Genomic DNA, 26,347 nt, shown 5'->3' with positions numbered 1-26,347 from the left:
CCGTGGGCGTGGCCTCCAATGCCGATCCGCTTGCCCTTCTTCCGAACCCGTCTCACGCATGGATCCTACTCGTACCCGCGGAGTGCACCCCCCTCCTAGTTCCTCGTAGTTCTTCCTAGAACAATACACCCCCATTTTCTTTACTTTCTCCTCGCTCCATACTCCGTACACACTATAGACCAGCGCCAACCCTAGAATCGAGACCGATGTCAACCATCTGTCAGGGGAAGAAGCTCTTCCCACTGCCGTATGCTTGCCTGCCGTTCTAGTCTCCCCGGCCGTCAAATTGCTACCAACACCCATTTCCTCTGACCGTCAACACCGCGGGGACGACCGTTGCTCTCGAGGAACCATTACGCAGTGCTGCTAGAGAGGCATGTCTACAGACGATCCCTATAAGATCCTGCAATCCGTCGTATTTGCGGACATACACGGATCTCCTTTTGAAATCTTGTGAAGCACCAATCAGTCGTCTACAATCCTTCATCATTAAGTTCGTAGCAACCAGGGATATCCCTATCTTGCTGCACGCGGCCGTTGTTCCAAAAACTACACCCGCGAGTCAACTTCCAAGTAACCCCAGCAGATCCCAGTCATGGTTTGCTCGTGGTGAAGCAGACATATCGTTGGCGATCACCCGCGTTGAAACAGCGAAGACTCGCGCAAGCAATCTACTTCTCAATTTTCGATTCCTAATTTTGCATCACCCGTGAACGCCCCTTTATCTGCTGAAAGCTTTCCGTTGTAGCGCTAGGCCTCGCAGCTCACGTAACACGAACTTGACGCTCCTCGAGAAGCACCTCGAGGTTCCAGCGACTTGTCCCTGGGAGCTGCTACCTACCAACGTACCGCACTGTAGGAACACAATAGACACGAAGCACATGATGTATGCAGCGTTCCCCCTTGTTCAGCCACCAACCCGGTTTGGCCTGCGGCATCTGTCTCCCCAGCTCTGGTACTCCAGCAGAAATTCCAGGGGGAAGTGACGCCGCTGCAACGGCCTCAGAGTTCACGACATGTCCTCCGTCGCCGGATACCCCTCCGGGTAGCTGCCATGTCGTTCACTCAACCCTGTATGCTCTCCGAGATCGCAGTATCCTCCTACCAGACACCTTTGTCGCGGTTCGCTGGTCCCTCGTTGTGCAGAATCACCCCAGACAGTCCCGTGCGACGGGCTCCTGGTAGACGTACGTCGTGGCAACCCCGTGTTCCCAGAGCTCGCGCCTCCGGGTGTGGCAGGTGCGAATACAATTTGTCTCATGTTGACCCGCTATGAATGTTAAATTACCAACTGCGCGAGCCTGCTCTAAATACGGAAAACAAATAATGGCCCAGATTAGGCCTGGCAGCGGCTCGAAGTGACAGGGCTGGATAACAATGTATTTCCTATTCGGGCGTCGTGGTCGGGGCACGACAAGCACGGGGAATGGTAGGTTCTCGGGATGATTGCTTTTGGAAACCCACCCAGAGGGCTTGCCCTTAAGATTAGCAACAGCAGAAACCCACTAGCCTCGTGATAAGACGTTGACAGATGGGCGTGGCGGGCTAAAGAGTGGGATCTGCGACGTGGTTGCACGCAGAGGCCGTGTAGTGGGATGTGTGCAAATGAAGTAATGGAGCAGCTTTAGTTGAACAACAGCCTCGAATCGGGCGAAGGACAGACGATCCCCTGTCAGGTTTCTTCTTTGAGTCAGGTGCATCGCGGCGGATCATCACCGGTGGTATTGGCCCCGGCGGGACTGTAGTGGACTGTAAGTGGAGTGGAGTGTAGTGGACGCAGTGTAGGAGATGGTGGGGGACGAGCGATGATTGCGCCTTTGATGCCACTTCCGCCGTGCACCCATGGATTGTTTTCAATTCTCTCTCCTTGATTTCCTCTAGTGGCATCTAGTACTCTAGCGTGTTGCGCGTGAAGGTTAGGATGCTCACCAGGATTAGGATAGGTCCTGGATACAATGCCAGGGTCTCGCTGAACAACACGCCGCTTGCATTCTCCTGCATTGCGGCATCACTGTATCGTCCAGATACACACGAAAATCCCGTCGCTACATTCCCAGCCAGACGGCTCTCCCTGGTCTCCTGGCTATTACTGCTGCGGGTCTGCTCGTGCCTCAAGCATTGCATCCTGCGGCATAGCGGGAGGGTCTGTTGTTTCCTAACAACCAGCCAACGAGTCCAACGATCAGCCAGAAACCAGCCAGTCATCAGATTGGACTCCTGTCTATGCTTAGTCGGAGAATATAGGCCAAACCTAACTTGCTTCTCACCTGTCCAGAGCTGCAGAACCTGGGCGCTCTGTTGGAGGCCTGCTGGCCCTGCCTACCTGCTGACACGGGCAGGAATTTCCCTGCCGGCCTACTGCTGGCTTGTTCCAAGATCCAGACGGACTGCATAACAGACGTACGGCCCGTTGCAGGCCTGCTACCGCCATTGAAACGCCCCTTCCCGCTTGTCGTGCAATCGTGCAGACGTGCACTCTTTTAAAAGATCCATAGACGCCCTTCTCCCCTCCATCCTCCCCCGCCTGCGAACTACTACTGGGTGCATGCGCTGGTCGATATCAACGCACCTGACCCTATACTTGCCAGCAAAGACAGAAGACTCCATCGACTACTCAATATCGTTCCCATACAACCCAAAATCGACTCCTTCACGGGAACATCTTCTCTACGACCGAGCAAAATCTCCTTCCCCTTGTGCTCCGTCCCGGTGCCAACCTTTCAAATCTTCCCTTCCTACAACCTTTGCGATCCCTAGGAATTGAAAGTTCAAGCGTGTTACTGCAACTTCAAAAGTCGGCATTCCGTTCTCCTATCTGTAAAAGGTCAGTACCAAACTCCACCCGAAAGCCCAGCGCGCCTGGCGTCAAGATATCTGCGATGGTGTCACCCTTCCGGGACTCGTTGTAGCTTGATATCATGATCGCTAGATTGCGGGCTCTGTCTAGACTACAGGTGCGATTAATGGGCAGCGTGCATTCAGCCTGCAAGGCGGCTGGAGCAGTAGTATTGGCAGCGGGCACTGACAGGTGTAAAGCAATCACTCTTTCTCCATAATTCTACCATGGAGTACCTCTCATTACACGATACTCCACATCGATACGAAAATCGCAACAAGATGTCAGAGGGCAAGTATCACCAGCAGCACAATGGCTCTTCACTACCCAGTATGGCAGCGGTAAGTTACTACGATTTTGCTTTCCCCTCGTAACAGATGACACGCTCCATTTCATCAGTTCCATGCCCCTCCTACCCTTTTCTCACCTTTATTGGGCTTTTGAATGCTGCTTCTCTTCACCGAATTCCGTAGTCTGTCATGAAGTGGCCTACGGTACAATGCCCGCTCTGCTTTCTCACCTCTTCGCTCTTTAGCCTTTGTTTGCCCCGAACGATCACATCTTTTCACAAAACCTTCATCTGGTTCAAAAATAGACCGTTTAGCCATGACAACCCCTTTGCCCTCCTTCGGGTATCAATCATTCATTCATTTTGCTGTTATTACGGTCTTGGTGGTCCCACTATGCTCACTCACAGAGGCATAAATATCTCATATCACCGAAGACATCGTCTTTCTGTCGTCTGATCTGATGATCAGAGAGCCTATGTACCGAGAAGAACTAACATAAGATATCAGAACCACGACTCAAGACACTCGCCGCCTATTCAGCCTGGAGAACAAAGACTCACATCACATACTCTCCCTTCGTTCTCCCAAGTAAGTCATCACCAACCAACTTCTATCACCCTTCAAAGTTGATACCCAATGTTCTGTGTGTGGCTAACTTTCTCTACGTAGTTTCTCTCCGCCACGCAGCAGGAACCCTCTCCTCCGCATACCCCTTCACGAAGGGATGGATCGATAGAGAGCTCACCACGCAGGGAGGTTCCAACGTTCAGTGATCCCATCTGGCGACGCAGTGATGAGCCACGGGCTGGTTCGATGGACTCAACCGCATCGTTCAACTCTCCTAGGGGTTCCTTTGCGCCTATTCTACCAACCGTTTCTTCATCCCAACAATCGGGCTACCAGCATCAACGAAGCCATCCAACTCATCATCACCACCGGCCCAGCCTACCATACCCACCCCCACCAGCCAGCTCAGTAGTCCATGCTCGTCATCAATCGACACCGGCACCTCCTGGGACGCAGTCCCACTACCCACAAGCCGGATCAAGTGCAGTGCCACAGCACGCTTACCAAACCACTCCCATCCAGGGAACAGCATCTAGTTTCGATCATCGGCCAAGCAATTTTCACGATAGCCACCAGGCATCACAAGGCTACACGTACGAAAGGCCTGCGCATGACTACTATGGACACCCTGCGCACCCTCCAAATTATCTCCATTACGGTCACGGTGCTTACACTCCGCCACCTGCATCGTACAGCTATCAATTTCATAACCAACAAGGCATGGACCAGGGAACTTTCAACAGAAAACGGCGCGGAAATCTACCTAAAGAAGCAACGGGCATTCTTAAAGCTTGGTTCCAAGCGCATCGTGATTCACCTTACCCTGGCGAAGAGGAGAAATTACAATTATGTGCTCAAACCCAGCTCACTCTCAACCAGGTATGTCATAGCTTCATCTTGTTTATTCACTCTAATCATCTGTTATCCCAATATTCACTTCACTTCGCTTCTCTTTACCCCTAAATTCGTCTAGCACCCGGGACACTCGTGGACATCAATAATTTGGAACCTTTGCTGACATACACAGGTTTCCAATTGGTTTATCAATGCTCGCAGACGAGCACCTCCTCAAAAGTCGGATCCTCACCGACATCGCGACCACGACCGGGAGCAAGATGCTCTCTGAAGCGATATAACAATATCGAAGCGCCGTAAGATTACTTGACGGACATCTTACTTCGCATTGAACACCGAGACACTTCTCACTGGCATCGAACTACCCTCGTCGCTCCTTGCTGCAGACACGCTGTTTCTGCATTTCCAAACGCATACCGCTATTCACTACAAGGATCTTCCTAGCGTTCTTTTTTATTTCGGCAACACCACTACCCGTTTATAGGAACATCATTTATGAGGGTTGTGTCGTGTCATCGCATACCGGTGCGACACGTTGTGACCCTCGAAGAAAGTATGGATTGCTTTCTCCATCATCACCACAACAACCTCGGCGTGGATTCTAATCCACACCGATTGCGTTCTTCAATGCCGAGCATAGCTTTGCTGGCATTTGTTCTACACTACCCTGATACCCATCAGCGCAATGGGAAGAATCCCCAGGCTAATACATTTATCACAATATTATTATTGAAGCCACTGCCTCGATTTCATACGACCCTCGACCCAGCCGACCAAACTTTACTGGAGAGAGGCTTATTTATGGTAAAGTCTCAACAGCTGATCACCTCTATCTGCCACTCCATCTGTGCTGTCTGGCTACGCCTTCTACCCAAAGGGATTTGCACGGCTATTGCCTCTCTTCATTTCGGCTTTCTTGTTCTGTCTTCGTTGTTGCATATTGGAAGTTAAAAGTAGTCCCCCGCACGCTATCGTTATACATCGTCTGTCGCAACTATTAGTTGCAGTATGTCATCATACCTCACAAGCCTTTTAGGTGCTTGGGTTATTCAAACCCCGAGGTATCGGCGCAGGAATAATGGAACAGGGCGGCGGTATCTTCACACATCTCGCTTTTTGTTGGGATCATCATCTCATCTAGGATAGATTTGCCTCGAAGGCAAGCCAGTCAGTATAGCGGGAGGTCTACGAGTAGGGAAGGCATTTATCTTTGCTTTTGGTTCTGGATGATTAGATAACACAGATACGAATAGGTACTCATAAATGTATAATTATCCACCCTTTCTAAAGGCAGCACCAGCAGTCAAATAACCTCCCGGGCCTTCCCAGGACTATTTACAGCTTTCACCTTAGAGAGGACGGGTTGCCCTACATATTCTGTTCTCGCTCTCTTCCAGCCGTACTGCCAAAATCTATCGAAGGGTGACCACTCATCAATATCCTCGATATATGATATTCCATCTCTTACTTGCTAACAAGCTGTCATGACAACCGTACAGATTCACCTTCAATGCTTTGGCAGTACGCCCGCTTGCGACGACGCACCGAAGCAAAATGGCCATATCTATCAAACCTAATAGAATGCTGCATCAATCACCACACAAACTCGCTCCTCCACATACAGCCCTCGCACCACCAGCATCCTCCTATTCAACTAAACCCAAGCCCACCGCACCAACCCATGCAAGTCACAAGCCAGTCAGGTTCAAGAATTATCGTATGTTTTTCCCATTTCACCTTCTCGAACCAACTCGAGGGCAGGGAGAGTAAGCCTCCTTATGTCTTGAATAGAGGATGTGCCTGTTGCGGTATCCGAGTCGCGAAGAAAACACTCCACCGCAGAGGCCATCAGGATTGCAGGTTGGTACATAGAACTCAACTCCCACACGGTGTCTTGAGGGAAGAACAACTGCTCGAGAGGTTGCGAGCGTTCTGTTGTTCCTTGTTCGGACTGGAGCCAACTGGCTTTCGCCATGATTTTAGTCGCGACGGATCCGACGTGCCGTAGGTCCCTTGCTAAGATCTAGCCCTCGAAGATCAAATTTATAGTCCGGTTCTTCTTATTCGGCCTTACAGTAACATCATCAAGGAGCAAAAAGTTCTAACCCAATAGATTCAGATCTTGAAAGTAGGATTTCCTTAGAGACATGCGTACCGTATGTTGGTGTATGAGAATCCGATGTCGAACAAATCTTTTGAGCTTGCTCGACCTCATATCATTTGATCGGTAAATGGAACAGAAGGCCGATGTTTCGCTGAACAGGCGTATCGAGAAGAGCGCTCCCGACGAACAGACCGACTGCAATGCACAATTGTTGGTCAATTTAACCAGCAAATGAGATTATACCGTCTTAAACCCAATCCGAAGACAATTCTGCCTACTAGTATCTTACAATGGATTCCGATCACGACCTGAAGACCCATCGTCCCCTGCAGGGCTGGACTGTGACGTACGGTAATTAATGGCTTCGATGACTGATAATCCGTACTGGTCTAAAGAAAAAGTACTCAACGGCCTTTTTAAGAAGGTTAAAGAAGTACTACCGTTAGAAATTGTTCATTAAATTTTACTCTTAAGTTATAGTCATTAGGTACTAAAATATTCACTGACAAGGTGCAGCGTTTCGATATCGTACTCGCATCTCAAACTGAACATGGGCTCTACTGAGCGTTGATACCGGTGGTAGCATACAAAGCCATGGAATTCAGTTGATTGCACTACGAGAACAATCCCGACATTTTGGTATGTGCAGATGTCAACCATGGAACCGTGGAACCATGGTTAGAGCACGACTGCAACATTTATTTATTGAATCTTAGTAACTTTGGTTGAGATGTTGATATGTTGAGATGAAATATGAATATATATAGGCAAGGTATTTCTCATCTCCCCTTCGCTCTCACCCATCACTCCAAGCTTTCCAGTCTTGACTGTCAGATCAACCAACCAAAAGGCTAACACCCACCAACAATCAGCCAACAACCAACAGCCAACATCCAAAACCCCAAAATCAACTCATCCAAAGATGCATATCCCAACATCAATCGGCCTCATAACGCTTCTAGGTACAGTACATGTTGCTGCACGTCCAGTCAATATGAACACGGTGGCAGTCCCAACATCCACCCCTACTGTTCCATCAAGCACCATCATCATACCCGTCGTGAAGCAAACACTGACGGCACCCAATCACCTACTCCCCCTTCACCAACAGTAAGCCTCCTTTCCTCATCATCTCTTTCTCACCCCCCTAACATCCTCGCAGGCACGACAAACGAGAGAAGACCAAGTTGACCAAGATCATCGACAAGGCAACTAGCCACTTCCGTGACTTCATCGTCGGCAAACCCAAATCGAAGCCTATAGCTGCCCCTCTTAGCGTAGAGCAGCTAGAGCAATGGAACCTAGGGCCAAACGTCGACCCAGCCGTTACGACCATCCAAGAGATGCCGAGAATGGACCTGGAAGATCCCGTGCAGAAAGAACTTCTCCAAAGCAACTCTTGGGGGAAAGTCTCCACCACTCCCAAGCAAGAGAAGGAGGAGTGGCTCAAGGACCACCAGTGGGCGAAGGAGTGGGTTGAGAGCCATTGATCCTTCTCTACCGTGGTTGCTCCCCTTGCATCCTCCCGTTTATTACATGCTCAAAAAAGCAGCTAGGCTGGTTTTTGTTGAAGAGTTCTGGTAGCCGGATATCGGCTTGATGATGGAGTCATATTTCCAATGGTGTCGCTGTCATTACACTGTACCGTTCATTCTGTTGCACTATTTCTTACCAATACTTAGGAAATCCTGTCAGTGGGCCGAACGAATGGAATACTTATTACATACCACTGTTGTCTCGTTGTTTGTGCATGTAAATACAGCTTGCAGGTGCGGTGAAGTGTTGACTCCCCCTTTTGTGTGAGGTGCGATTTTGTCGCGACTCCCCAATGTATGCGAACTGCTACTACCAAGTCCATTGTTGCGAAGCATTGAAGGTGCAATGCTATCCCAACTCCCTTGCCAATACGCATTATGTAATGGCAGGACAGGTGAGGCTATTTGGAGATCACGTCGTGGAGGAGGAAAGGCACTAGGCGAATTATTCATGCCCGCAGCCATAGTGATATGTTAATTCACTGGAGTACCGATAGTTTCATTTCCTAGTCTTTTATTAACAAGCATAGTAGATTAGTGCTAGGCCGGGATTTCCTACCGTACCGCTTAGCTTATGGATTACTGAAGCTCATTTGACTTGAATTGACTCTTGATGTAGCTCTCTGATTGCTACCCTGTGAGAGTCATGTGATGTTGATGCGAGGTCAAAGAACAACTCATTTCAGGAACAGAAATAATGGGGGGATTGGGCAGTTCTTAGCAAAATCCAGGCTTATGTTCGGCGGAAACCCGGCCGTCGTGCATTGACTTCAATTGCTAATATTACTCATCTCTTAAAGGCTTCATACAACGCGGACGAAAATATTATAGCATCATAGCATAATCCTTTCATTAACTCCGGAATACGCCATAAGCCTAGTGATAAGAGTCGTGTACTGCAGCTCTGGGAATTCGGGGAGATTCTGTTTACAGCTGTAGATCCATGTTGACTAGAAATGTATAAAAGATAGACGTAGCCATAATCTTAAAAGGTCGTCTACATCACGAACCAAATCTTGACAGCTCGATTACCTATTCGTATCTTATATATATCTTGAAATTATATACATGCGGCGTGAATCTATCATCGCAATGTCTCGCTTTAGCTATTCTACGACTGGGAGTGAGGTGGTTGCGGCCTTCGCAGAACAAGTTACCGGAAAGACCTGTGAGTAAATCCCGAATGAAAGACAATTTCTATGGAGGCGGCTTCTAATCAACATGTCAGTCGTGATCACTGGGGCCAGTGATGGTGGGCTGGGTGCAGGCGTCGCAGTCTCTCTCGCAGCTGCACACCCTGCCACGATTTTGCTCCTCGGACGCACCGAGAACAAAGTGGCGCCCGTAATCGACACCATCCAAAAGATCAGCCCGTCAACCACCGTGCTCTTTGTCGAGATTGACTTTGCATCATGCGCTTCGGTTCGTACCGCCGCAGCTAAAGTTGGTGACATTGTTGAAAATATCGATGCCCTAATCAATAATGCTGGCATCATGGGTGCCAAATTCTCCCTCACGCCTGAGAATGTGGAGAGTCAGTTCGGCGCAAATCACATCGGCCATTTCTTACTCACGAACCTTCTTGTGTCGAAGCAGAATGCTATCGGCAAGGGTGCTCGCGTCATCAATGTTTCTAGCCAACTGTATCAATTCAGTCCTGTGCGCTTCGACGATTACAACTTCTCCAATGGAGCAGTGTTCAATACCTGGGAGGCCTACGGTCAGTCAAAGACGGCCAACATTCTCTTCTCGGTCGCTTTGGCTAAGAAGCTGGCTGAACGGGGAGTAAGAAGTTATTCCTTGCATCCAGGGAACATCCAGGCGACCAAGTTGTCGTCTCAGATCGACCCAGCGGAGTTTCCAATCGTGGGGCAAATGATCGTGGATAAGAAGATCGCTATGCCCAGAGAGAAGACGATTGAACAAGGAACTGCGACTACGCTGGCGGCTGCCTTGGATCCTGAGCTAGACAGTGAGTCCACCCAACCTCCAATTGCAGTAAAGCCTCGCTGACCAAGATACTCTTATATAGATGCATCAGGAGCTTTCCTAGATGATTGCAATGTGGCGACACCATTGGCCTATGCGTCTAGCCAGGAAAATGCAGAAGAGCTATGGGCCCTGAGTGAGAAGATTGTAGGGCAAAACTTTTCCTACTGATAACCCTGCCCTACATTTGGTGCTACTGAAGCACTGATTAATCAGTTCTTCCTGAAGGTAAAATATACTCGGTAAACCAAGTAGATAGATCAATGGCTATTTAAGCAAAAATGCTTGCCAAACACAGATCATCAATTTGAACGACTGCAATCAATTTGAGTCTAAGGAAACAGCTAGGTATGTTATAGTTTTGATACTTGATCATCGTGCAACAAAATGCATCCTTGGCTGATTACCACTCTCTCCTTGCCTGGCTCTTCTTTAACAACTATTCTGAATAGTATTTTACCACCTTCCTCTTTCCACATCTCTGTGAATAACTCGTCTCGCAATGCTGCGAAGACAGGCTTACTCAGTCTGCACTTTACACTGCTGAATCTATCCGCATTCCCACCAGCAAAAGCCTCAACAACATGTCGCACTCCAATTCCCAGCGTACAGGTCCCTGTTAGCAAGGGTGCCGGAAATCCAGCCGTCTTTGCCGTGTCCGGATCAATATGCAATGGGTTCAGGTCTCCAGATGCCGCCCGGTACAACGCAGCCTGTTCAGGGCTAGTCCGATGCGACAATACACGATCCGGCTTCCTGCTGGGCGTATTGTACAACCTCGTCCTCGGACCGCGATCCATAAGCCCGGTGTTTGCACCGTCAGATGGAACGTGCATGACGAATCCCGACCATTCATTCTCGCATATTAGAACGCCCGACTCCCCACACGTTGTTAAGATCTCTACACAGACCAAGACCCCATTCCCTCTCTTCCCAACATCGACGACTCTCGCCGTAGTCGTCAATGTCACTTTACCCTCGGCTCCTCCCTTCGGAACTGGATACGGTCTAATAAGCTTTAAGAAATGCTCCCCATGCACATGATTGTGCCCCTTGAATCCAGGCAGGAAGTCGCCCATGGCGGCATGAACCTTTCCCATGACGGCGATAGTGGGGACGGTGCCGAATGTTGGGAGCGCATGAAAGGAGGGCGAGGATTCGAAGACTAAAGGTAGACAGGTTCCCGAGGCTCCGAGGGCTAGGTTGTAGGATATCATCTGCTGGAGGGTGTGGGTTGTTTGTGTCGTCCAGGAACGGGATTTAATGGCGTGTAGGTCAATCTTGGTTGCCATTTTGGGGGATCTAGAAAACGATGCTCACTTCAGTATAATAAGTTCTTTCCGAGGTGGTCGAGTTCTATGGGTCGGCCGAGAGATGTTTATACTCGAACATGTTTGCAACTTATTCGCATGTACGCAAGGATATCTTATGTAGTCGTTAGTTGGTCGTCATAATAAGAAACTCGTTGGGGTGTTTCCATTGCAAATGATACCCCACTTTGACGTTGATCATCAGAGACACATTACTCGTAACCGAGGGCCCTGTCTGTTCTTATGACCGGCCAATCTCATGTTATAGCAGCTGTTTTGGTCTGAGACATTTGTTATTAGATGGTTTCAGAATAATGCCTCAGTAATTTCTGCTCAAAAGACAGTGTCTAAGATTTATTCACATATGGTGCTTCTCAAGTTGAGCCTTCTGAGAGCCAGGCAGTATGAAGTGTAGAGTCGCGAAAAACACGTCTTCAAGAGCCCACCGACGTAGCGTAATGGGGAATGAAGCGGAATAACACCACTTGCAGAACCTGGGGTAAAGGATGCGCTTCCGTGTGCGCTTCCAAAGCCTCGGTGTGGGGTAAGACTCCCATGTGGTTACTAAAGGAGAAGTTCGGCCACGTTCGGCGGAATCGGGGTCGTTGTAAGTATGGCTACTATGGACTATGTCTACGTATATTTTCACGAAGGAATTGATCATTTCGCTGTTTTAGATCGAACACGTAAGAGAAATCAGATTTAGAGATCTACCTGATTTTTTGGCCATTTTGCCATCAATATGCCCTGGCTTGCACCCGACACATATCCACTGCCTGAGCATGACCTCGTGTCCTTCAGTTTCGGTAATGCAACATATGATCTAGACAAGCCGGTAAGTACATCACCCAATTGATCGTCCATCTCCTTCCAATTGCAACTCAATCTCGTCTCAAGGTCTACTACGACATCGATGACCCCAATCGAACAATATCATGGAACCAAGGCTACCGCATTGTCCGCAAACTAGTCGCTGGCTTTCGCGCGGCGGGCCTTCAGCGAGGCGACTGCTTTAGTATAACGTCCTTCAATGACATAATGTATTCAATGGTTTTCCTTGGGGGCGTAGGCGCAGGGGGCATCTTCTCGGGAACGAATCCCGCATACCGCGTCCACGAGGTTCGACACCATATTCGAACAGCGCAGGTGAAGCTCTTCATCGTGGAACCAGAACTTCTGGACGTCGTGTATGAGGGAGCGATTGCGGAGGAGATTACAAAGGACAAGATATTCATTTTCAATGTGCGAGGCCAGAGCGTACCTGATGGGTTTCGGTCTTGGGAATGGCTGTTGTCACATGGCGAACAGGATTGGGATAGTATTACTGACCTTCAGACGCTCAAGACTACAGATGTGGCAAGGTTGACCACGAGCGGGACGACCGGCCTCCCGAAAGTCGCATGCCAGAGCCATTACAATGCTACTTCGTACCACACGATGACCGTCACTATGAACGAGGACAAGATCACTTGGGAGCCCCGAAACATATGTCCACTACCAATGTTCCACGTAGCCACCGTACCAGCTATTCACGCTTCGCCATTTCGATCTGGCCACCCGGTGTGGATTATGCGGCGATTCGAATTGGAGCCATATCTCGAGGGCATCGAGCGCTTGAAGATCACCAACCTAGGAATGGTACCCCCTCTGATCATCGCCATCATCAATTCCCCGCTTTCGCAGAAGTACTCGCTGAAGAGCGTGCGTGCGGTGGGTGCCGGCGCTGCACCGCTCGACGCGGGCTCCCAAAGGAGACTCCAGGCTCTCTGTGCTGCTGACTGTGTTGTCACGCAGGTGATGGGCATGACGGAGACGACGAGTGCGATTTGTCTGTTCTACTACCCCCAAGGGGACGAGACGGGGAGCGTTGGAAGAAGATTTATGCCTGGGACTGATGTTAAGTGAGTACCACGCTGATGTTTCTAATTGGGAGATTCAAAGGGTACAGTGACTGATATAATGGTATAGGCTTGTCGATGACGACGGAAACGACGTGACGGACTATGACGTGCGGGGGGAGCTCTGCGTGCGCGGGCCTACGGTCGTTCGCTGTTACTTCAACAATGACAAGGCGAATAAAGAGTCTTGGGATGAGGATGGGTACTTCCATACTGGAGACATCATGTACTGTGATCGCAAGCTGAATAAGTGGTACATCGTTGATCGAAAGAAGGTCAGTCAGGCTAGTATGTGCACAGTTTCCATGCATGACTGACGCACTTATAGGAACTGATTAAAGTGCGTGGCTTCCAGGTTGCACCGCCTGAGCTCGAAGCAGTACTCTTGGAAAAGAAAGACAAGATTGTCGATGCCGCTGTCATTGGGGTAAGGCTGAAGAAGGACTCTGAAGATGAGTCGCCACGAGCATATGTCGTGCGACGACTAGGCTCCGACATCTCAGAGGAGGAAGTGAAAAGATATGTCAGCGATACACTGGCTGCATACAAACAACTCACAGGTGGCGTGGTATTCTTGGACGAAATCCCAAAGAGTCCAAGTGGAAAGATTTTGAAGCGGGTGTTGCGTGAACAGGCACAAAGGGAAATCTTGGTCCAGGCGAGATTATAAATTCAAGAAGAGTGATTTTACAATCAGTCAATGAATAGGGAATTGGTTTAAAGATGTATTACTGTATGCGTGAGAACGCTAGGGTATCAACGCTATGCCAAAAACGAAAAATTCGAACAGATGAAAGCGCGAGCTAGGGTGGTGGTTCAAGCAGCATGTGCACCTCCCGACCGTCGACGTGTTCGTCGGTATGAGGTGCCAGCGCCATGTTCTTCCATTAAACGAACCACCTTTCGGCCCCATGGGAATTCGCCTGAATGATCACGATGATGTAAACAAGGGCTCATTCGCAAAGGTACAAACCACTCGATGAGAGAATCTCCCATGATGCTCCTGATATTCGCAAGCGGCCCTAGATCCCACAATCCGGTACCAAGTTCCGTTTGGACCACGATGTAAGAGCGTGTTGGGCTACGGCTAACTTCGCAGAGTACGACGGATTGATCGGATGTGGTGTTTGGGGGATTGAGATTGCCTCCACGAAGTGCAACCTGGTGAACAAAGTCCCGCTGCATGACCTCGACGGTGGTCTGGTTGATAGAAAGGTTGTAGAATGTCGTGGCAAACATGCCGAATGTGAAGAGGAAAAAAAGACCAGCGAGTGCTACGGCGACTACCCATGTTCCTGGAGCCGAATGCAAGACACGATGGCGCTCAGCCAGGAAGTAGGCCACCACAATCAAGGTAAATCCGGTATAAAGAAATCCATAGAACAAAAATTGTACGAAGAACTTGTGTGTAGTCTCTGATATAATTCCGCCAGCATAAGGGCAGTAATGATCCATCCTCCGCACACATCTTCCCAATTGTTTGGAGTGGTGGGTCCTATCTGGTTTGAAACTGTGACATTTGTCGCACCACAAAGGCCATCCTTGATAATCGCAGATGTAGGCATCGAGGCGATCGTAATGTTTCGTTGAAGCGGTGCTTTTCTCTGAAGAAGGTTCGCCGAGTGGAGTCACTCCAGGATTAGTCCAGATGACTTGCAAAAGACGCAGAAAGGTTATGCAAAAGACAACTAGAAGAAGGAGGTAGACAACGAGTAGTCCGATACCCGTCGCTCGTCTCGGCTCGAAACCATGGTTCGTGTATTTTGGGATCGGTTGGATCAGCGCGTTTAGACAGATCCGATAGACGACGACATATGTTGCTAGACCCATGCCGGCAGCCTCGACCAGGGGCAGCACGACGGACATGATTTGATTTGCCTTCTTATCCATGGCGTTCTGACGCTCTTCTGATATCGCCATTTTATATCTGTTTTATCTGTGTGTTGGTGGAAACGCGGTAGAGGTAGAGGGCGGGGTTCGTATGAAAGTCGCGAATAGCGCTGGCTATTAGCACTCCGCATAGACAGCGACAATGGGGAGATGGGTTCTGTGAGATAACCAGAGTCTGTAAAGCACCTCGAGGTACTCCGTTGTTAGTTATCTGGTGCGACAGTGAAGGTTGGACTCGAGGGCCGTAAGCCCAGCGTGAAGCTTGGTTGTGGATGACATCGATGCGACTGATGCGATCATTGGAGGTTGGTAAGTCGTCGTACCCAAGGGAGCCGATGTTCCGGGGTTGGCTTGGCAACACGTGATGCGGATGTCCGGATTTATCTCGGAACGGGCTGAATGCGTGCCGACTTCCCATAAACACATGACGTCTTCACGTCAACACCAAAGTCACGATCCATACTGACTTCAGTATCAACGCACACCACACCTTCCACGACCTTGACCCTATTGTACTCGTATACGACTGGAAAAACCTCCTTAGCAAAAGCCAGTCCCGCTCTCTGGCAAAACCAACATCAGCTTCATCAGCTTCGTGCATCAGCATCTGCCGATTCATCCTTGCTCGCAGGACGCTAGCCGCCCTACTTTTGCCCATTAGATCTATCTATCCTTCAGCCTTGCGCTCTTCTCAATCTTCTCACTTCCTTCTTTTCTCCCTTTTCTCTATGCTCCCTTGCTTTTGTTCTTCCCCTTTGAGTGGCATCATTAGGATAACCAAGGACGACTCATCGTTTTCACCTGCATTCTCCAGCTAATGGTCACGCTAAATCGTCTTTATTCCTCCAATGCTACCTCATCACTCACTCATCCCAAATGAACCGTGCGGCTGCAGATCTCTGTATAGTCTCCTTTCCTTCACCGGAGTCACGTTTAAGGCAGATGCCTACTTGTGTCTCCTGTGTTACCGTCTCGTACATCCGTCTTACTGTCAATGCCTTAATCGGCCATAGCTTCTACTTGCAGCAAAGCGCTAATATTCTTCAGTGGCCGGAACGAATCCTTGCCTGATATTCTCTCATCCCGCGTTCTCAGGCTTCAGCCTGTCGGTGCATCCCTTGACCTCCGCACATCCAATCCCCTTCCAGACTGTAGCTGGTACTGAAGCCTTCAGTTACCACTACATACTCGCTGCAGAATAGATTCAGGTTTCGGATTCGGGCAAAGTGAGGCGAACTATATTCTCCAGAAACTCAACTCAGCCTTGTCCCCTTGGCGGCTCTATAAAACTATGCTGCGCCTGGTCAGTGTGAAGCTGAAGCTGGCGAAGTGCGATTCACCGCAATGTCAATTACAACATAGCCGTGAGGCCGACTAGAGGGCTGCCTGCCGCCATTCACAAAACCTTTCAAGCCAAAACTCTTTTGGAATTCTCGGTTCACGCAATCAAAGCACGGGATATGCAGGTCGACTGGGTATGACAGAGACTAGCAATCATCGCTAAGTGCTTGTTTTTCATCTCCACCTGTCCCAAGGATGCATGCCGATGACTCCTATCAAGAGCTTGTATTCATTGCATGCCCATTCACGCGCCATTTGGGCATTTTTGCAGGGCAAGGGTCTCGTGCTTACAAGTCGTGAGCTCTCGTCGCGGCAGGTTTCCAACAATGACGCTATACCTTCGGCGTCACCGTTTCAATCAATCCCTGGAAGTCAAGGTCCTCAATTACAGGACCTGGTATTTGTGATCACGATATGGCGAACTGTCAGTACCCATTGTTATGTATCTCGTTGGTTCTATTCATACCACGAGTCTGAGTCTATGGAATGAAGGGGGCCCAGCCGATGAGCACCCACCTCACGACGCATTGTCGCGTTGTCTTGCAATTGATACCTCATATCCATTTCGTTTGGAATTTAACTCAGTCAGGCCGCATACACGTACGAATGTAACGCCTCGTGTTCTTAGACTTGCGTTGTACCACCACTCTTCGTGGATGCCTAGCGAGTAACGACGAAGTATAGTCATTTCGAAGTTTTGTGGACACACAACGAACCGTTGAACGGATCAATATCTCCACGCTCGCTGTAATAGCAACCGTCAATGGCCATCTTGGCCTGGCCGCTAGCTTGATAACTGGACAGACTGCCTGAAACGTGCACCACATCTCACATATACTTCCGCTCTCAATACTATGAATTACAGGGACCAAACACTGGAAATCGTCCCGATTAGGCAAAAAGAAGGCAAACATTTTTTTCCCGGTGAGATCATCAAAGATTGGCTTCAGCTTTTGGCGGTGCAGCCTGACGGACAACAAGGCCAGTATCGGGGATACCGTTCCTTAGCTACCGTTTTTCTTTTGGTTCCAGAGAACGACGTCCATACACATCAATTTAGTGGCGCAAGTAATCTCGACTGATGCTACCTATCATCTCAGACCTCAGCCCTATACCTGGACAAGCAACTGTCTCAGCCTCCATTGGGTATTGCCGTTGCAATGCCAGTATCACGACCAGTATGAGCTCGGTATCTCCTATTGCTGTGGCCACTGGAGACCAGGGTCAACAGTCAAATCATACACTGTCTCCTAAAAAGTACTCCTCACCGCAGTTTACAAGGACCTGTGGTGTCGAGACCATACCGGAGCTGGCCGCTTGTGATCACAATGCCCAACCTGACTTCCTGGTCTGGTTTGTCCGCGGATTGGCTGTTCCAGGGATGTCTATCGTCAACGGCTGTGTGCATTGCTGCCTCTTTGGCTTGGTCTTGGCTTCTTTTACCTGATGCTTTGGGCTCATCGTTTACTCCCTTCCCTAAGGTATGGTATCGAGCAGAGTTAAAACTTACATAAGTGTGGGGGTTGTAGAGCTGGTTATTGGAGTCGTATAAAGAGGTACTGTGCAAGCTGCTTTAGCGATGCATGTCACAACCATCACCAGCTTTCTGCACCTCGAAGCGACTACATCGCTCGAGATCCTTAAGAAAAGCATTCTTCATCTCTTCAGAAATTCTTGATTCGGCCTATTAAACATGATTCAATCGTTGAACTCCTTCCCAACATCTCAGCTTGATGTAGAAAGCCAATCCATGGCCTCTACATTCATCGTCGGCAAAGTTTACTGTACAACCAGTCCCGACCATACACCAGACGATGATTGTTCCATGTGTCCCACATCTTCTCCGTGCGACGTCTACCATGGCAACAATGTTTTGATCGAGCACAATCCCTATAGTCCATTGGTCGACGGCGACAAGGTTTGGTATTGTTCTAGTTGTAACGAAGGACCGATCGGGAGCTGGCAAAATGTCTGCGCAATCTGTGGCCATCAGAAATGCTCTAATTGCAAAGAGGAGGAGAGCAAATGATGTGCGTATATACCATCCAATACCTTCCAGCGGCCTGTATTGACACGAAACTCCTTATTAGTATCCGTCTCGACCATAGGGAAATCATATAAACAATTTGTATTCACGACATACGAGGCACACAGCTAGGGCTGTAGTATGACATGGTCACTGTTTGACATGTATACTTCCACACTTACAAGCTTTGGAAGTCGAAGACAACGTCTTATGCAATTTTCCCCAGGGTTTAGGCATCTTCATGGATATCAATAATCGTCGTCGCATACGTTTTTATTTCTCTTCTAAGATGTCTGAAGGCCTGCATATGCAGGACACCTCTTCACTGAGGCGATTTTGGGTTTCCATTCTCATGGCAATCTGGAAATATGTATTCCCGTTTATTTCTCTGTAGTATCCAATCATTTTTTCTACTCTTCTAGGACCATCCTACATGTCAAAACCCGCCCCGAATGATCAAATGAAACATCCAACAATGTTGATGGTGACGAGGATGTTGAATATTCCTCGAGGTTGTGCGCCTAGCAACAATGCACTGCAGGAACATCATTATTCTTCCAGGATTGCGTACCCGGTATCTGAATTGAGTGTTCTGATCCTGGGTGTTACGCTGTCCCATTGTCCCAAAAGGGCATTCCGGGGAGGGGGGGCGCGCTTGGAGGGCGAATTGACAGGGGGGCTTCGTCGTCTGACTTATAGGCACTTCGCCCGGACAGCCTTGCCTCCGGTATCTCAAAGGACGATTCGATTTCCCAAGATCGAATTTGCCCTCATGCAGGGATGGAGAAAAGCTTGTACTTGGAGGATCTATCCCCTTTCCTTCAAAGGGTCGTCATAACTGGCAAACAGTGCAATCCCACCGCATGGCCACTGTCCTTCATGTCCATCTCAGCTGGCAAGTATTGGCCAAAACATGATTTTACTAGTAGTCACACCTGCAAAAGTAGTATCGTTGGATATTCCTGTCAACTGTTATTCGTTCATTTGCTACTACTGGTATCGATCCTTCTCAGCCCATGCTAATCCATTGCAATGTTCGGGAAAAGTGCCTTGAGTCATTACCAAGAAGGACGTATTCACACTTTGCGGTGAACATTTCTCTGTCATCCTCCATGATTGCGACCGGAATGTCGAATTTTTTTTTTTTTGGTGGAACGGGAAAGTCAGGGCAAACGGTTGTGGCTGGTGAGAGGCGTTTGCCCTAACGGCGCCCTCCAAGGTCAGAGTCGAAGGAACATACACCGCCGAAGTGAAGCACTAAACGCCTACTACAAGAGTCCTGCGACACTTCAGTAAATACTACATAAGATTGTGCCCTCTTCAAATGTATATATTGATCTTCCCCCCTCGTAGACGTAAAAGGGTATTCCATCTCTTCACCTATACTCTCTATCTTCATAAAAGCGTTTCGCTAAAGTCCATCCATTCCATACTACCAGACATGTCTTCTTCCTACGACTGGCTTTGCTGCTACTGCAGCGATGCAGTCATCAGCCGCTCTGTCAGTGAGCAGTGCTTCAACTGTGGCCATATACTCTGCTCTAAGTGCGCCGTGGAAGACCCCAAGTATAGCCTAGCTTCTGGTACGTTATCTTCATGTCTCCGAAAACAAAACACCCTGTTGACCTCAAAAGTTACCAATAAACTACAAACAACACTCACAAGTAATGGGCTCGAAACCATTCGGTCAATGTCGTCTTGCATGCACGTGTACGATCAACCACTGACAAGGATCGACGTCCAAGAGATTGATCCAGCATCCCAACAACACGCATGTTCCGCGCACCCTACCACCAACATCGAAAATTTCAATTCTGGAATTAGAAGCTACGGGAACGATACTGAATACCGGTGGACATGCTGCAACTGCCACTTTAGCCAGAACAATCTCGCAAACGACGCAGCCTGTGCGAGATGTCAGCACTGGATGGACAAATACTGCTCCATCACGGAGGTCATCTACAAATAGATGGTGCCACAATGCTGCGTAGATATCTGAATGGATAAACATGAACTGTGAGTGATCTGTCGGATAGAATTGGGGGTCAAAGTTCTGGCTGACTGAAACAGTGATGCATTTGGAAGTCAACACCGGGTGGGCGGAGTCAAGGGCTCAATGCTTCGGCACCGGAGATGGAGCTGCACTGTTGATAAGAATGCTTTTTAGGCGTTATTGCTATATCGAGGAAGGGCGCTGTTTTTGTTTGTAGAACATTGGTTTCATGAACGATTATAAGATTGCATAGCTCTGGAACTTACTCATCTCGAGGCCTTATCGCCTCGAGCACGCATCTGTATTGGCTGGGTTTCGTTCATCAAATGGCGAATCTGTTTGTTTTTTTGATATTAGATTCTTTTGGGATTTTGGCGTTTCTCTACCTTTGTAGCACTACTAGAAGGTTACCAGCATGACGAATAGACTCTACCACAACAACCACAATTCATGTTCAGAAACATCAATGAGTCGACACTGCCCGGCCTCTCCGTGCTGAGACCATCTTACATCGCATACCCAATATCCTTGTACTTGACATAGCCCAAACTGGCCTACAATCTGCGGCCCGGAATCTGAGGCCAATGATCCAGGCCATATTTGCCTATAATGTCATGCCTGCCTAGGCCAACTTCGAGGCCAATCTTTGCCTCACGCTAAACCAAAGTGTCACTGAGGCCTTGATCCCGCTTTGTAAGTCCACTCCGTATGACTTCTCGTTGACTTGATATCATGCTTATTGTCGTTGCATAGAAGGGGCTTGGAAGCAAGACCTAGGACTTTGAACAGACGTGTGCTCATGCCCGCCAGAAAGCTCGCCCCTTTGTCCTACATGAATCCTTCGGTCTTCCCGTCCGCAAATCAAACACTTCAAGAGAATGACTTGGAATTTCCTATGCCCGCCTCCAGTTGCCCTGGCTAACCATACTTTCCTCGTAGGGCCAATTTTCCCGCACACGCTGTCAAAGCTGGCCCTGTGAATCACGCTGGGGCGGACCTTTAAGGCAGTCCAAGAGTTCTTTGGGAAAGTGACTGAGGTGGTAAATAATCTTGCTGCGGTCTGTCCTCCATTCCCTCATTGCCCCCTTCACTAAAGGACTTATTTGAGTATGAAGGTTCCATATATAAAGAGCAGCTCGGAAATTCTTCGAACGTTGCATCAAACACGTTCTTCCCTGTCACGAGCAAACCACAGACTACAGTCCAAAGAGCTTCAACAAATTTTGCAACCTAGTTCTCAGTCGCAGAGACATACAAAGCTATTGTGTCGCTTCTCTTGCAAGAATTTACGAGCCCGTTGTCTCCGATCTTCTTAAAACATCCAAGTCTTTCTAGCATAGCGATATTAGTAGCAGCCATGGCCACGACAAGCTCCCGCCATCAATCCCACAACCACCACCACAATCACCACCAAAACCACCACCAAAATCATTCTGCTGGTGTGTCTGCGCATGGATCGACTCAAGTGGAGTACTACTGGAGGTGCTGCAACTGTGGGCACGATAATCTTCTTGCTATCCATGCCGCATGTGCGGAATGCCGAAATCACTGGTACAACGAGCGAGAGTGCGAGGTCTTTCGATGTGTTCAAAAGAGCCAGCACTAAGCAGAAATAATCTTTCACGATTATCCATCCCCCCCTTCACTCGGGGATGACAACGACAACGACGACGACGACGGATACCGCCCGTGAGGGGTGTATGTTGGAGGATCCGGGGAACGGTAGGGGCGGAAACGATCGAACGGTTGTGGCGGACACTATCCGGATAGGCAACTGCATGGAAGGTACTTTTTAGACGTCTCGAGAAGCCAATCCTTTTATGTTCAGCCTTGTTGGATTCGAGGGGTGGTGATCTAAGCGTTGAACTCTTGGGAGAGTGGTGGTGGTCTGTGGAGGCGGGTGAGGATACTGGGTATACGATATGGGGCCGTCTGACGTGTTAACCTTCCTTTTCTGTATGCTTGACGTCCGTTTCCAGGGTTCTTATATTAGTTGTTCTTTGATTTTCTTTTTCCTCCTAGATTTGGACTCTGTGGTATTAGCTAGTTCCTATGCATGTAAGCCTGGTGTCTATGGTGTATGTAGCAATCACTATTTTATGTTTGGACCCCTACCTTCTATGACATTTCCAGGTTTAATTGATCGACATCATCAACGACAAAATGTGACAATGATTCATTTACCACAGTACTGGAACACTCAACGTGAGCTTAAGCTTCACAGATCCTGTTCCACTTCGAACCCAGTTCATCCGTGCGCGCGATTGCGCCCCTAGTTGTCTGTCCAGTTCAACCTATGTAATACCTCCGCCTGAGTACACCGCCTGTATTCTAAAGAGTAGTGGGCTAGGGAACTTCTAACCGGTACTCTCAGCACAGCCCTCACTCGACATTCTTCATTAACTGCGGCAGGCCTTCCAAGGCGGACCTTGAACCGAAAGATGCATCTTGAATTTTGAGACACTTATGCATTGCTGTAATTCGAAGGTGGACAGTGGAACAACCTGCGATCGAGTGGGCCTTGAATGCCCGGGACATTCAGCCTCGGATCTGACCTGCCAGCCCCCAAGAGATGAGCCGATGGTAAATTTTCCGTACGCATCCTTCTCTAAATGTAGTATCGATCATGCATCCTAAAACAGGGATTTATCGAAAAACAGTTTCCCGATTGCTTTTTCCGCGCATTTCCACCGTGCAGGATTCGACATGTCGTTGTGCGCAAGAGTGAGGGGATCAAGATCTGGAGGACGGGGGCATTGCACCCCCTCAGCTGCCAATATGCCCACCGCCAATGCTGTTGCCTAAGGAGAGGCGGAATTCCGCCAGAAATCATTCCCGAGGACGAGAGCGCACGACGAAACCCAAGCAGCGCGCCCGCTGAGTTGGTATTGTCTATTGCTTCGCCCGTGTACTACGTGTAATTCTACCCTAGTAATCGGTGGACGTCGAATTTAAGGGCTTGTCGCTGGGCCACATGGTTGGGCTCGCGGGTTGTTCTCATCGCCTCCGGCCCTAGCCCCTTGACCCTTCATCCCCTTGTCGCCCTGTAGGGCCACGAGGCGGCAGGGCGATCAAACAAACAAGTACCGGGCGAAGGAATATTATGGGACTGCAACTTTAATAACAGGAGATGCCTGACTTTCCAGGCGAGCTCCCATGGCGGAGAATTGGATTTGGAGACGACGGTGATGGGTGGCGCAGCAGACTGACGTAGATTGTCAGGTGCTCTCCATGCCTGGTAGAACATCAGAGAGCGCCGATTTACCTTGCACTTCTTTTACCAAATACGAAAGCAAGATACAACGCACTTTTGGAATGGTCTTGAAATCAAGGCATGTATTCTCCATGTCGGGAGCTGTGTCAGCTTTCCTTGTGATCGTGGCCGACGATCCATTTTCTCCTTTCAGACGAGTGGTACTTCTCCTTTATGGTTTACTAATTGCCTTGAATTCTATATTACCGTATAAGCAATAGATTGCAACCGCTTCAACAATTGCCGATTAGGTAAGAGTCTGACGGAGAACGTGCCAATACGGCGAAACGTATTCCCTTCGACCACTTCCAGCAGCAGTCCAAACAGTCGCATACCGGCCCCCATCTTCCACATCTCGCACTCGAATATGGGTGCGCACCAGACGTCTTTGGTTAAATTGGAATCGTTGAAATCGTCAAAGATGACTTCATTCCATGTGTCATCTTCCATATAGGTAAATTCTGCGTCCGGCTCAATATCTTCACGATGCTGGTAGATAGAGGAAATGCAATATGAGATGCCCTGTGCCCTTTCAATCCCTCTCCCAACTGTCTCGACCTCGGACCCTTTTGGCACAATGCTCACTTTTGCGAGCGGGCCTGTCATGTAGAGCAAAAGACGGCAGCCAACTTGAGGTCCATCCTGGCCCTTCCCGCCATCTTCGTTGACTACAAAATGGGAAATAACAGGTGAACGCTTGATCCCCAATGACCACGCTGTCCAGACCTGACAATCGAGGGAAGCCCAGGACCAAGAGGGTGCACGGTATTCATTGGGACGAACTTGCCTCCACTTGCTCCTATCCAGCGCAGAGCGTACCCAGACAAGACAATATGGAAAATCAGTCTCCCACATGCCAACCCAGTAGTTTCCACGATCCAGACCTCCAGTCTTCATAGTGGACACCAAGCCAGAAAGAGCTATAAGCTTATCCTTGCCAAAGGTGAGCGCGCAATTGCTGTAGTTCTGCACCAGGTTAGACCACGCTTCATCTTTATGTTGGCCAGGAGGGTCGGTCTGCCAGAAACGATTTCGCGAGTGATGAACATGCTGCAAGACGTCCGGCACTTTGCGTGGATACGTATCGGTGGCCGCGAGGCTTCGGCACTCCCACATGAGTCCGGACTTAGTGAAGTGCACCATGCGGGTTGCCAGTAACCTCTCTTGCACTACCCACGCACGTCGCAGTAAAGGTTGGTCCAGAAAATCTTTCAGCCAACAAATGCTGTTCTCGACCACCACATATTTGTTCGCCGGTGCAATTGCCCAGGTTATCAACCCCACAGAAGCACTCCCACTCGAGTCCCTTTCGAACAAACTGCAATTCGAGTCTGCACATCCAGTTGCCCCGATATTAATCACACCGGTCGAATAGGTCTTGCCCATTAGAGCCGACTCTTTGGACCAGTCTTCTTCTGAATCTTGGCATATGCAGAGAGAGTCTATCCATAGGTACTGAATGGAGAGACGTCGGCACACGTCGATTGCGTCTAAGAAGACTCTTGGTAGGTTTGCACGATCAATGCCTTGCTTTAGTTGTCCTTCATTGTGGGTGAGTAGTTTTAGGGGCTGGGATTTTCCCCAGCAGTGACTAAGTGTAGCATACGCTGGCCTTTGGTGGTCGCTTCGCGTTGCAGTGAAGTTACTATCGCCCATGGTTGTGACGAGTCTTATTGAATCGACTGAGTCTGCCCGACCGATGTCAATCAATCGAGCAGGAAAATACGATTCCTCGTTGAACACAGATCGACACTGCTCGTGGCTTTTCACGCATTCTTCATACCAAACCGGAAGCATATACATAGGATCACCTCGTCCCGCTTCAGCCGCACCATCGCTATGTTCCATTTCGTCAACTACATAGAACGGTCAGCTCTTCAAAGACTTAATCACAATCACTCTCCTAAACCCTACCCCGCGAAACGCAGAGCTCATCTCGCAACTTACAAGGCACCATCTCAAAAGGCAACACCCTGGATATCTCCTCCTGCCCCGCGATCCGCGAAACTTGGATCTCCAACTCCATCTTCCTACCACCCTTAACCGCATGCTCGAGCCCCGTACACCCGTGCACGATCCTGAATGTCGTGTGAGCCCGGACATCCCTCGCCGCGGCCTTGTCTGTGGCTGTTGCGGCGAGGAATTGGCATTCAGACCAGATGGCTCTGCAAATGCGACAGCCCTCGCCTGCGGCTTGCTGGAGATGGGGGAGAGAGTCATGGTGAGGGCCTGATACCGAGCAAGTCCATTCTTCGTCAGACAATGTCCAGGGGAAAGCGAATATTTCGGTGCATGTCTTGCAGAAAGACATGGCGGTTTCGGAGTATACTACGGCATGTTATGAGTGCCACATTGTTCTTGTTTAAGTTGGTGGAGTGTTGTCGAGATTGTCGATCGAGGCTGAGGGTTGAAGAGATGTGGGGTAATCCCCTTCTGATCAGGCTGCCGTATAATTAGAAA

The 26,347-nt window shown here is 49.2% G+C and overlaps 12 protein-coding genes across 12 annotated transcripts; 9 read left to right on the top strand and 3 right to left on the bottom strand.

The window, feature by feature from the left end:
* The first annotated feature begins 1,811 nt into the window (after window positions 1–1,811).
* BU24DRAFT_215771 (uncharacterized protein) lies at window positions 1,812–2,749 on the top strand. Its single transcript, XM_033521999.1, has one exon. The coding sequence runs from the start codon at window positions 1,922–1,924 to the stop codon at window positions 2,393–2,395; it is 474 nt and encodes a 157-aa protein (XP_033382835.1). The 5' UTR covers window positions 1,812–1,921; the 3' UTR covers window positions 2,396–2,749.
* Window positions 2,624–4,931, top strand: BU24DRAFT_215756 (uncharacterized protein). The gene is made up of 5 exons (XM_033521998.1): window positions 2,624–2,824; window positions 3,037–3,177; window positions 3,634–3,714; window positions 3,796–4,572; window positions 4,721–4,931. Exons 2-5 carry the CDS (start codon window positions 3,064–3,066, stop codon window positions 4,817–4,819), a joined length of 1,071 nt encoding a protein of 356 aa, XP_033382834.1. The 5' UTR covers window positions 2,624–2,824; window positions 3,037–3,063; the 3' UTR covers window positions 4,820–4,931.
* A 2,643-nt stretch (window positions 4,932–7,574) lies between these two features.
* BU24DRAFT_410232 (uncharacterized protein) lies at window positions 7,575–8,142 on the top strand (the record flags this gene model as incomplete). Its single annotated transcript, XM_033525977.1, has 2 exons — window positions 7,575–7,762; window positions 7,815–8,142. 2 exons carry the CDS (start codon window positions 7,575–7,577, stop codon window positions 8,140–8,142), a joined length of 516 nt encoding a protein of 171 aa, XP_033382833.1.
* A 1,137-nt stretch (window positions 8,143–9,279) lies between these two features.
* Window positions 9,280–10,347, top strand: BU24DRAFT_349131 (NAD(P)-binding protein; the record flags this gene model as incomplete). Its single annotated transcript, XM_033523593.1, has 3 exons — window positions 9,280–9,355; window positions 9,416–10,159; window positions 10,220–10,347. 3 exons carry the CDS (start codon window positions 9,280–9,282, stop codon window positions 10,345–10,347), a joined length of 948 nt encoding a protein of 315 aa, XP_033382832.1.
* A 182-nt stretch (window positions 10,348–10,529) lies between these two features.
* On the bottom strand, window positions 10,530–11,624 carry BU24DRAFT_451517 (uncharacterized protein; the record flags this gene model as incomplete). Its single annotated transcript, XM_033531113.1, has 1 exon — window positions 10,530–11,624. Exon 1 carries the CDS (start codon window positions 11,466–11,468, stop codon window positions 10,530–10,532), a length of 939 nt encoding a protein of 312 aa, XP_033382831.1. The 5' UTR covers window positions 11,469–11,624.
* A 604-nt stretch (window positions 11,625–12,228) lies between these two features.
* On the top strand, window positions 12,229–14,054 carry BU24DRAFT_441917 (acetyl-CoA synthetase-like protein; the record flags this gene model as incomplete). Its single annotated transcript, XM_033530489.1, has 4 exons — window positions 12,229–12,321; window positions 12,384–13,387; window positions 13,455–13,659; window positions 13,713–14,054. The coding sequence occupies 4 exons, from the start codon at window positions 12,229–12,231 to the stop codon at window positions 14,052–14,054; spliced, it is 1,644 nt and encodes a 547-aa protein (XP_033382830.1).
* On the bottom strand, window positions 14,054–15,506 carry BU24DRAFT_215504 (zf-DHHC-domain-containing protein). The gene has a single exon (XM_033521995.1). The coding sequence runs from the start codon at window positions 15,302–15,304 to the stop codon at window positions 14,201–14,203; it is 1,104 nt and encodes a 367-aa protein (XP_033382829.1). The 5' UTR covers window positions 15,305–15,506; the 3' UTR covers window positions 14,054–14,200.
* Window positions 15,507–16,027: 521 nt separating this feature from the next.
* BU24DRAFT_215624 (uncharacterized protein) lies at window positions 16,028–16,645 on the top strand. The gene is made up of 2 exons (XM_033521996.1): window positions 16,028–16,264; window positions 16,322–16,645. Exons 1-2 carry the CDS (start codon window positions 16,123–16,125, stop codon window positions 16,474–16,476), a joined length of 297 nt encoding a protein of 98 aa, XP_033382828.1. The 5' UTR covers window positions 16,028–16,122; the 3' UTR covers window positions 16,477–16,645.
* A 1,676-nt stretch (window positions 16,646–18,321) lies between these two features.
* Window positions 18,322–18,781, top strand: BU24DRAFT_423422 (uncharacterized protein). The gene has a single exon (XM_033528248.1). It carries the CDS (start codon window positions 18,366–18,368, stop codon window positions 18,642–18,644), a length of 279 nt encoding a protein of 92 aa, XP_033382827.1. The 5' UTR covers window positions 18,322–18,365; the 3' UTR covers window positions 18,645–18,781.
* Window positions 18,782–19,880: 1,099 nt separating this feature from the next.
* On the top strand, window positions 19,881–22,793 carry BU24DRAFT_215045 (uncharacterized protein). Its single transcript, XM_033521993.1, has 3 exons — window positions 19,881–20,224; window positions 20,276–20,405; window positions 22,472–22,793. Exons 1-3 carry the CDS (start codon window positions 19,966–19,968, stop codon window positions 22,485–22,487), a joined length of 405 nt encoding a protein of 134 aa, XP_033382826.1. The 5' UTR covers window positions 19,881–19,965; the 3' UTR covers window positions 22,488–22,793.
* Window positions 22,399–23,076, top strand: BU24DRAFT_215408 (uncharacterized protein). Its single transcript, XM_033521994.1, has one exon. The coding sequence runs from the start codon at window positions 22,557–22,559 to the stop codon at window positions 22,908–22,910; it is 354 nt and encodes a 117-aa protein (XP_033382825.1). The 5' UTR covers window positions 22,399–22,556; the 3' UTR covers window positions 22,911–23,076.
* A 907-nt stretch (window positions 23,077–23,983) lies between these two features.
* BU24DRAFT_215037 (HET-domain-containing protein) lies at window positions 23,984–25,852 on the bottom strand. Its single transcript, XM_033521991.1, has one exon. It carries the CDS (start codon window positions 25,733–25,735, stop codon window positions 24,086–24,088), a length of 1,650 nt encoding a protein of 549 aa, XP_033382824.1. The 5' UTR covers window positions 25,736–25,852; the 3' UTR covers window positions 23,984–24,085.
* Between the last annotated feature and the right edge of the window lie 495 nt (window positions 25,853–26,347).

Source organism: Aaosphaeria arxii, assembly GCF_010015735.1.
Source record: "Aaosphaeria arxii CBS 175.79 unplaced genomic scaffold BU24scaffold_5, whole genome shotgun sequence".
In the NCBI taxonomy this organism is placed as follows: domain Eukaryota; kingdom Fungi; phylum Ascomycota; class Dothideomycetes; order Pleosporales; genus Aaosphaeria; species Aaosphaeria arxii.
Note: the sequence above shows the minus strand (reverse complement) of the source record. Positions and strands in the feature narration are given on the sequence as shown.

Excerpts from the sequence above, each read along its gene's own strand:
- BU24DRAFT_215771 (XM_033521999.1), top strand. The coding sequence starts at position 1,922 with ATGCTCACCAGGATTAGGATAGGTCCTGGATACAATGCCAGGGTCTCG.
- BU24DRAFT_215756 (XM_033521998.1), top strand. The coding sequence starts at position 3,064 with ATGGAGTACCTCTCATTACACGATACTCCACATCGATACGAAAATCGC. Across the intron at positions 3,715-3,795 it reads CTCTCCCTTCGTTCTCCCAA|TTTCTCTCCGCCACGCAGCA; the intron begins GTAAGTCATCAC and ends TTCTCTACGTAG. Across the intron at positions 4,573-4,720 it reads CCCAGCTCACTCTCAACCAG|GTTTCCAATTGGTTTATCAA; the intron begins GTATGTCATAGC and ends TGACATACACAG.
- BU24DRAFT_215504 (XM_033521995.1), bottom strand. The coding sequence starts at position 15,304 with ATGGCGATATCAGAAGAGCGTCAGAACGCCATGGATAAGAAGGCAAAT.
- BU24DRAFT_215624 (XM_033521996.1), top strand. The coding sequence starts at position 16,123 with ATGCTACCTCATCACTCACTCATCCCAAATGAACCGTGCGGCTGCAGA. Across the intron at positions 16,265-16,321 it reads TCTCGTACATCCGTCTTACT|TGGCCGGAACGAATCCTTGC; the intron begins GTCAATGCCTTA and ends AATATTCTTCAG.
- BU24DRAFT_423422 (XM_033528248.1), top strand. The coding sequence starts at position 18,366 with ATGGCCTCTACATTCATCGTCGGCAAAGTTTACTGTACAACCAGTCCC.
- BU24DRAFT_215045 (XM_033521993.1), top strand. The coding sequence starts at position 19,966 with ATGTATATATTGATCTTCCCCCCTCGTAGACGTAAAAGGGTATTCCAT. Across the intron at positions 20,225-20,275 it reads CAAGTATAGCCTAGCTTCTG|TTACCAATAAACTACAAACA; the intron begins GTACGTTATCTT and ends TGACCTCAAAAG.
- BU24DRAFT_215408 (XM_033521994.1), top strand. The coding sequence starts at position 22,557 with ATGGGGCCGTCTGACGTGTTAACCTTCCTTTTCTGTATGCTTGACGTC.
- BU24DRAFT_215037 (XM_033521991.1), bottom strand. The coding sequence starts at position 25,735 with ATGGAACATAGCGATGGTGCGGCTGAAGCGGGACGAGGTGATCCTATG.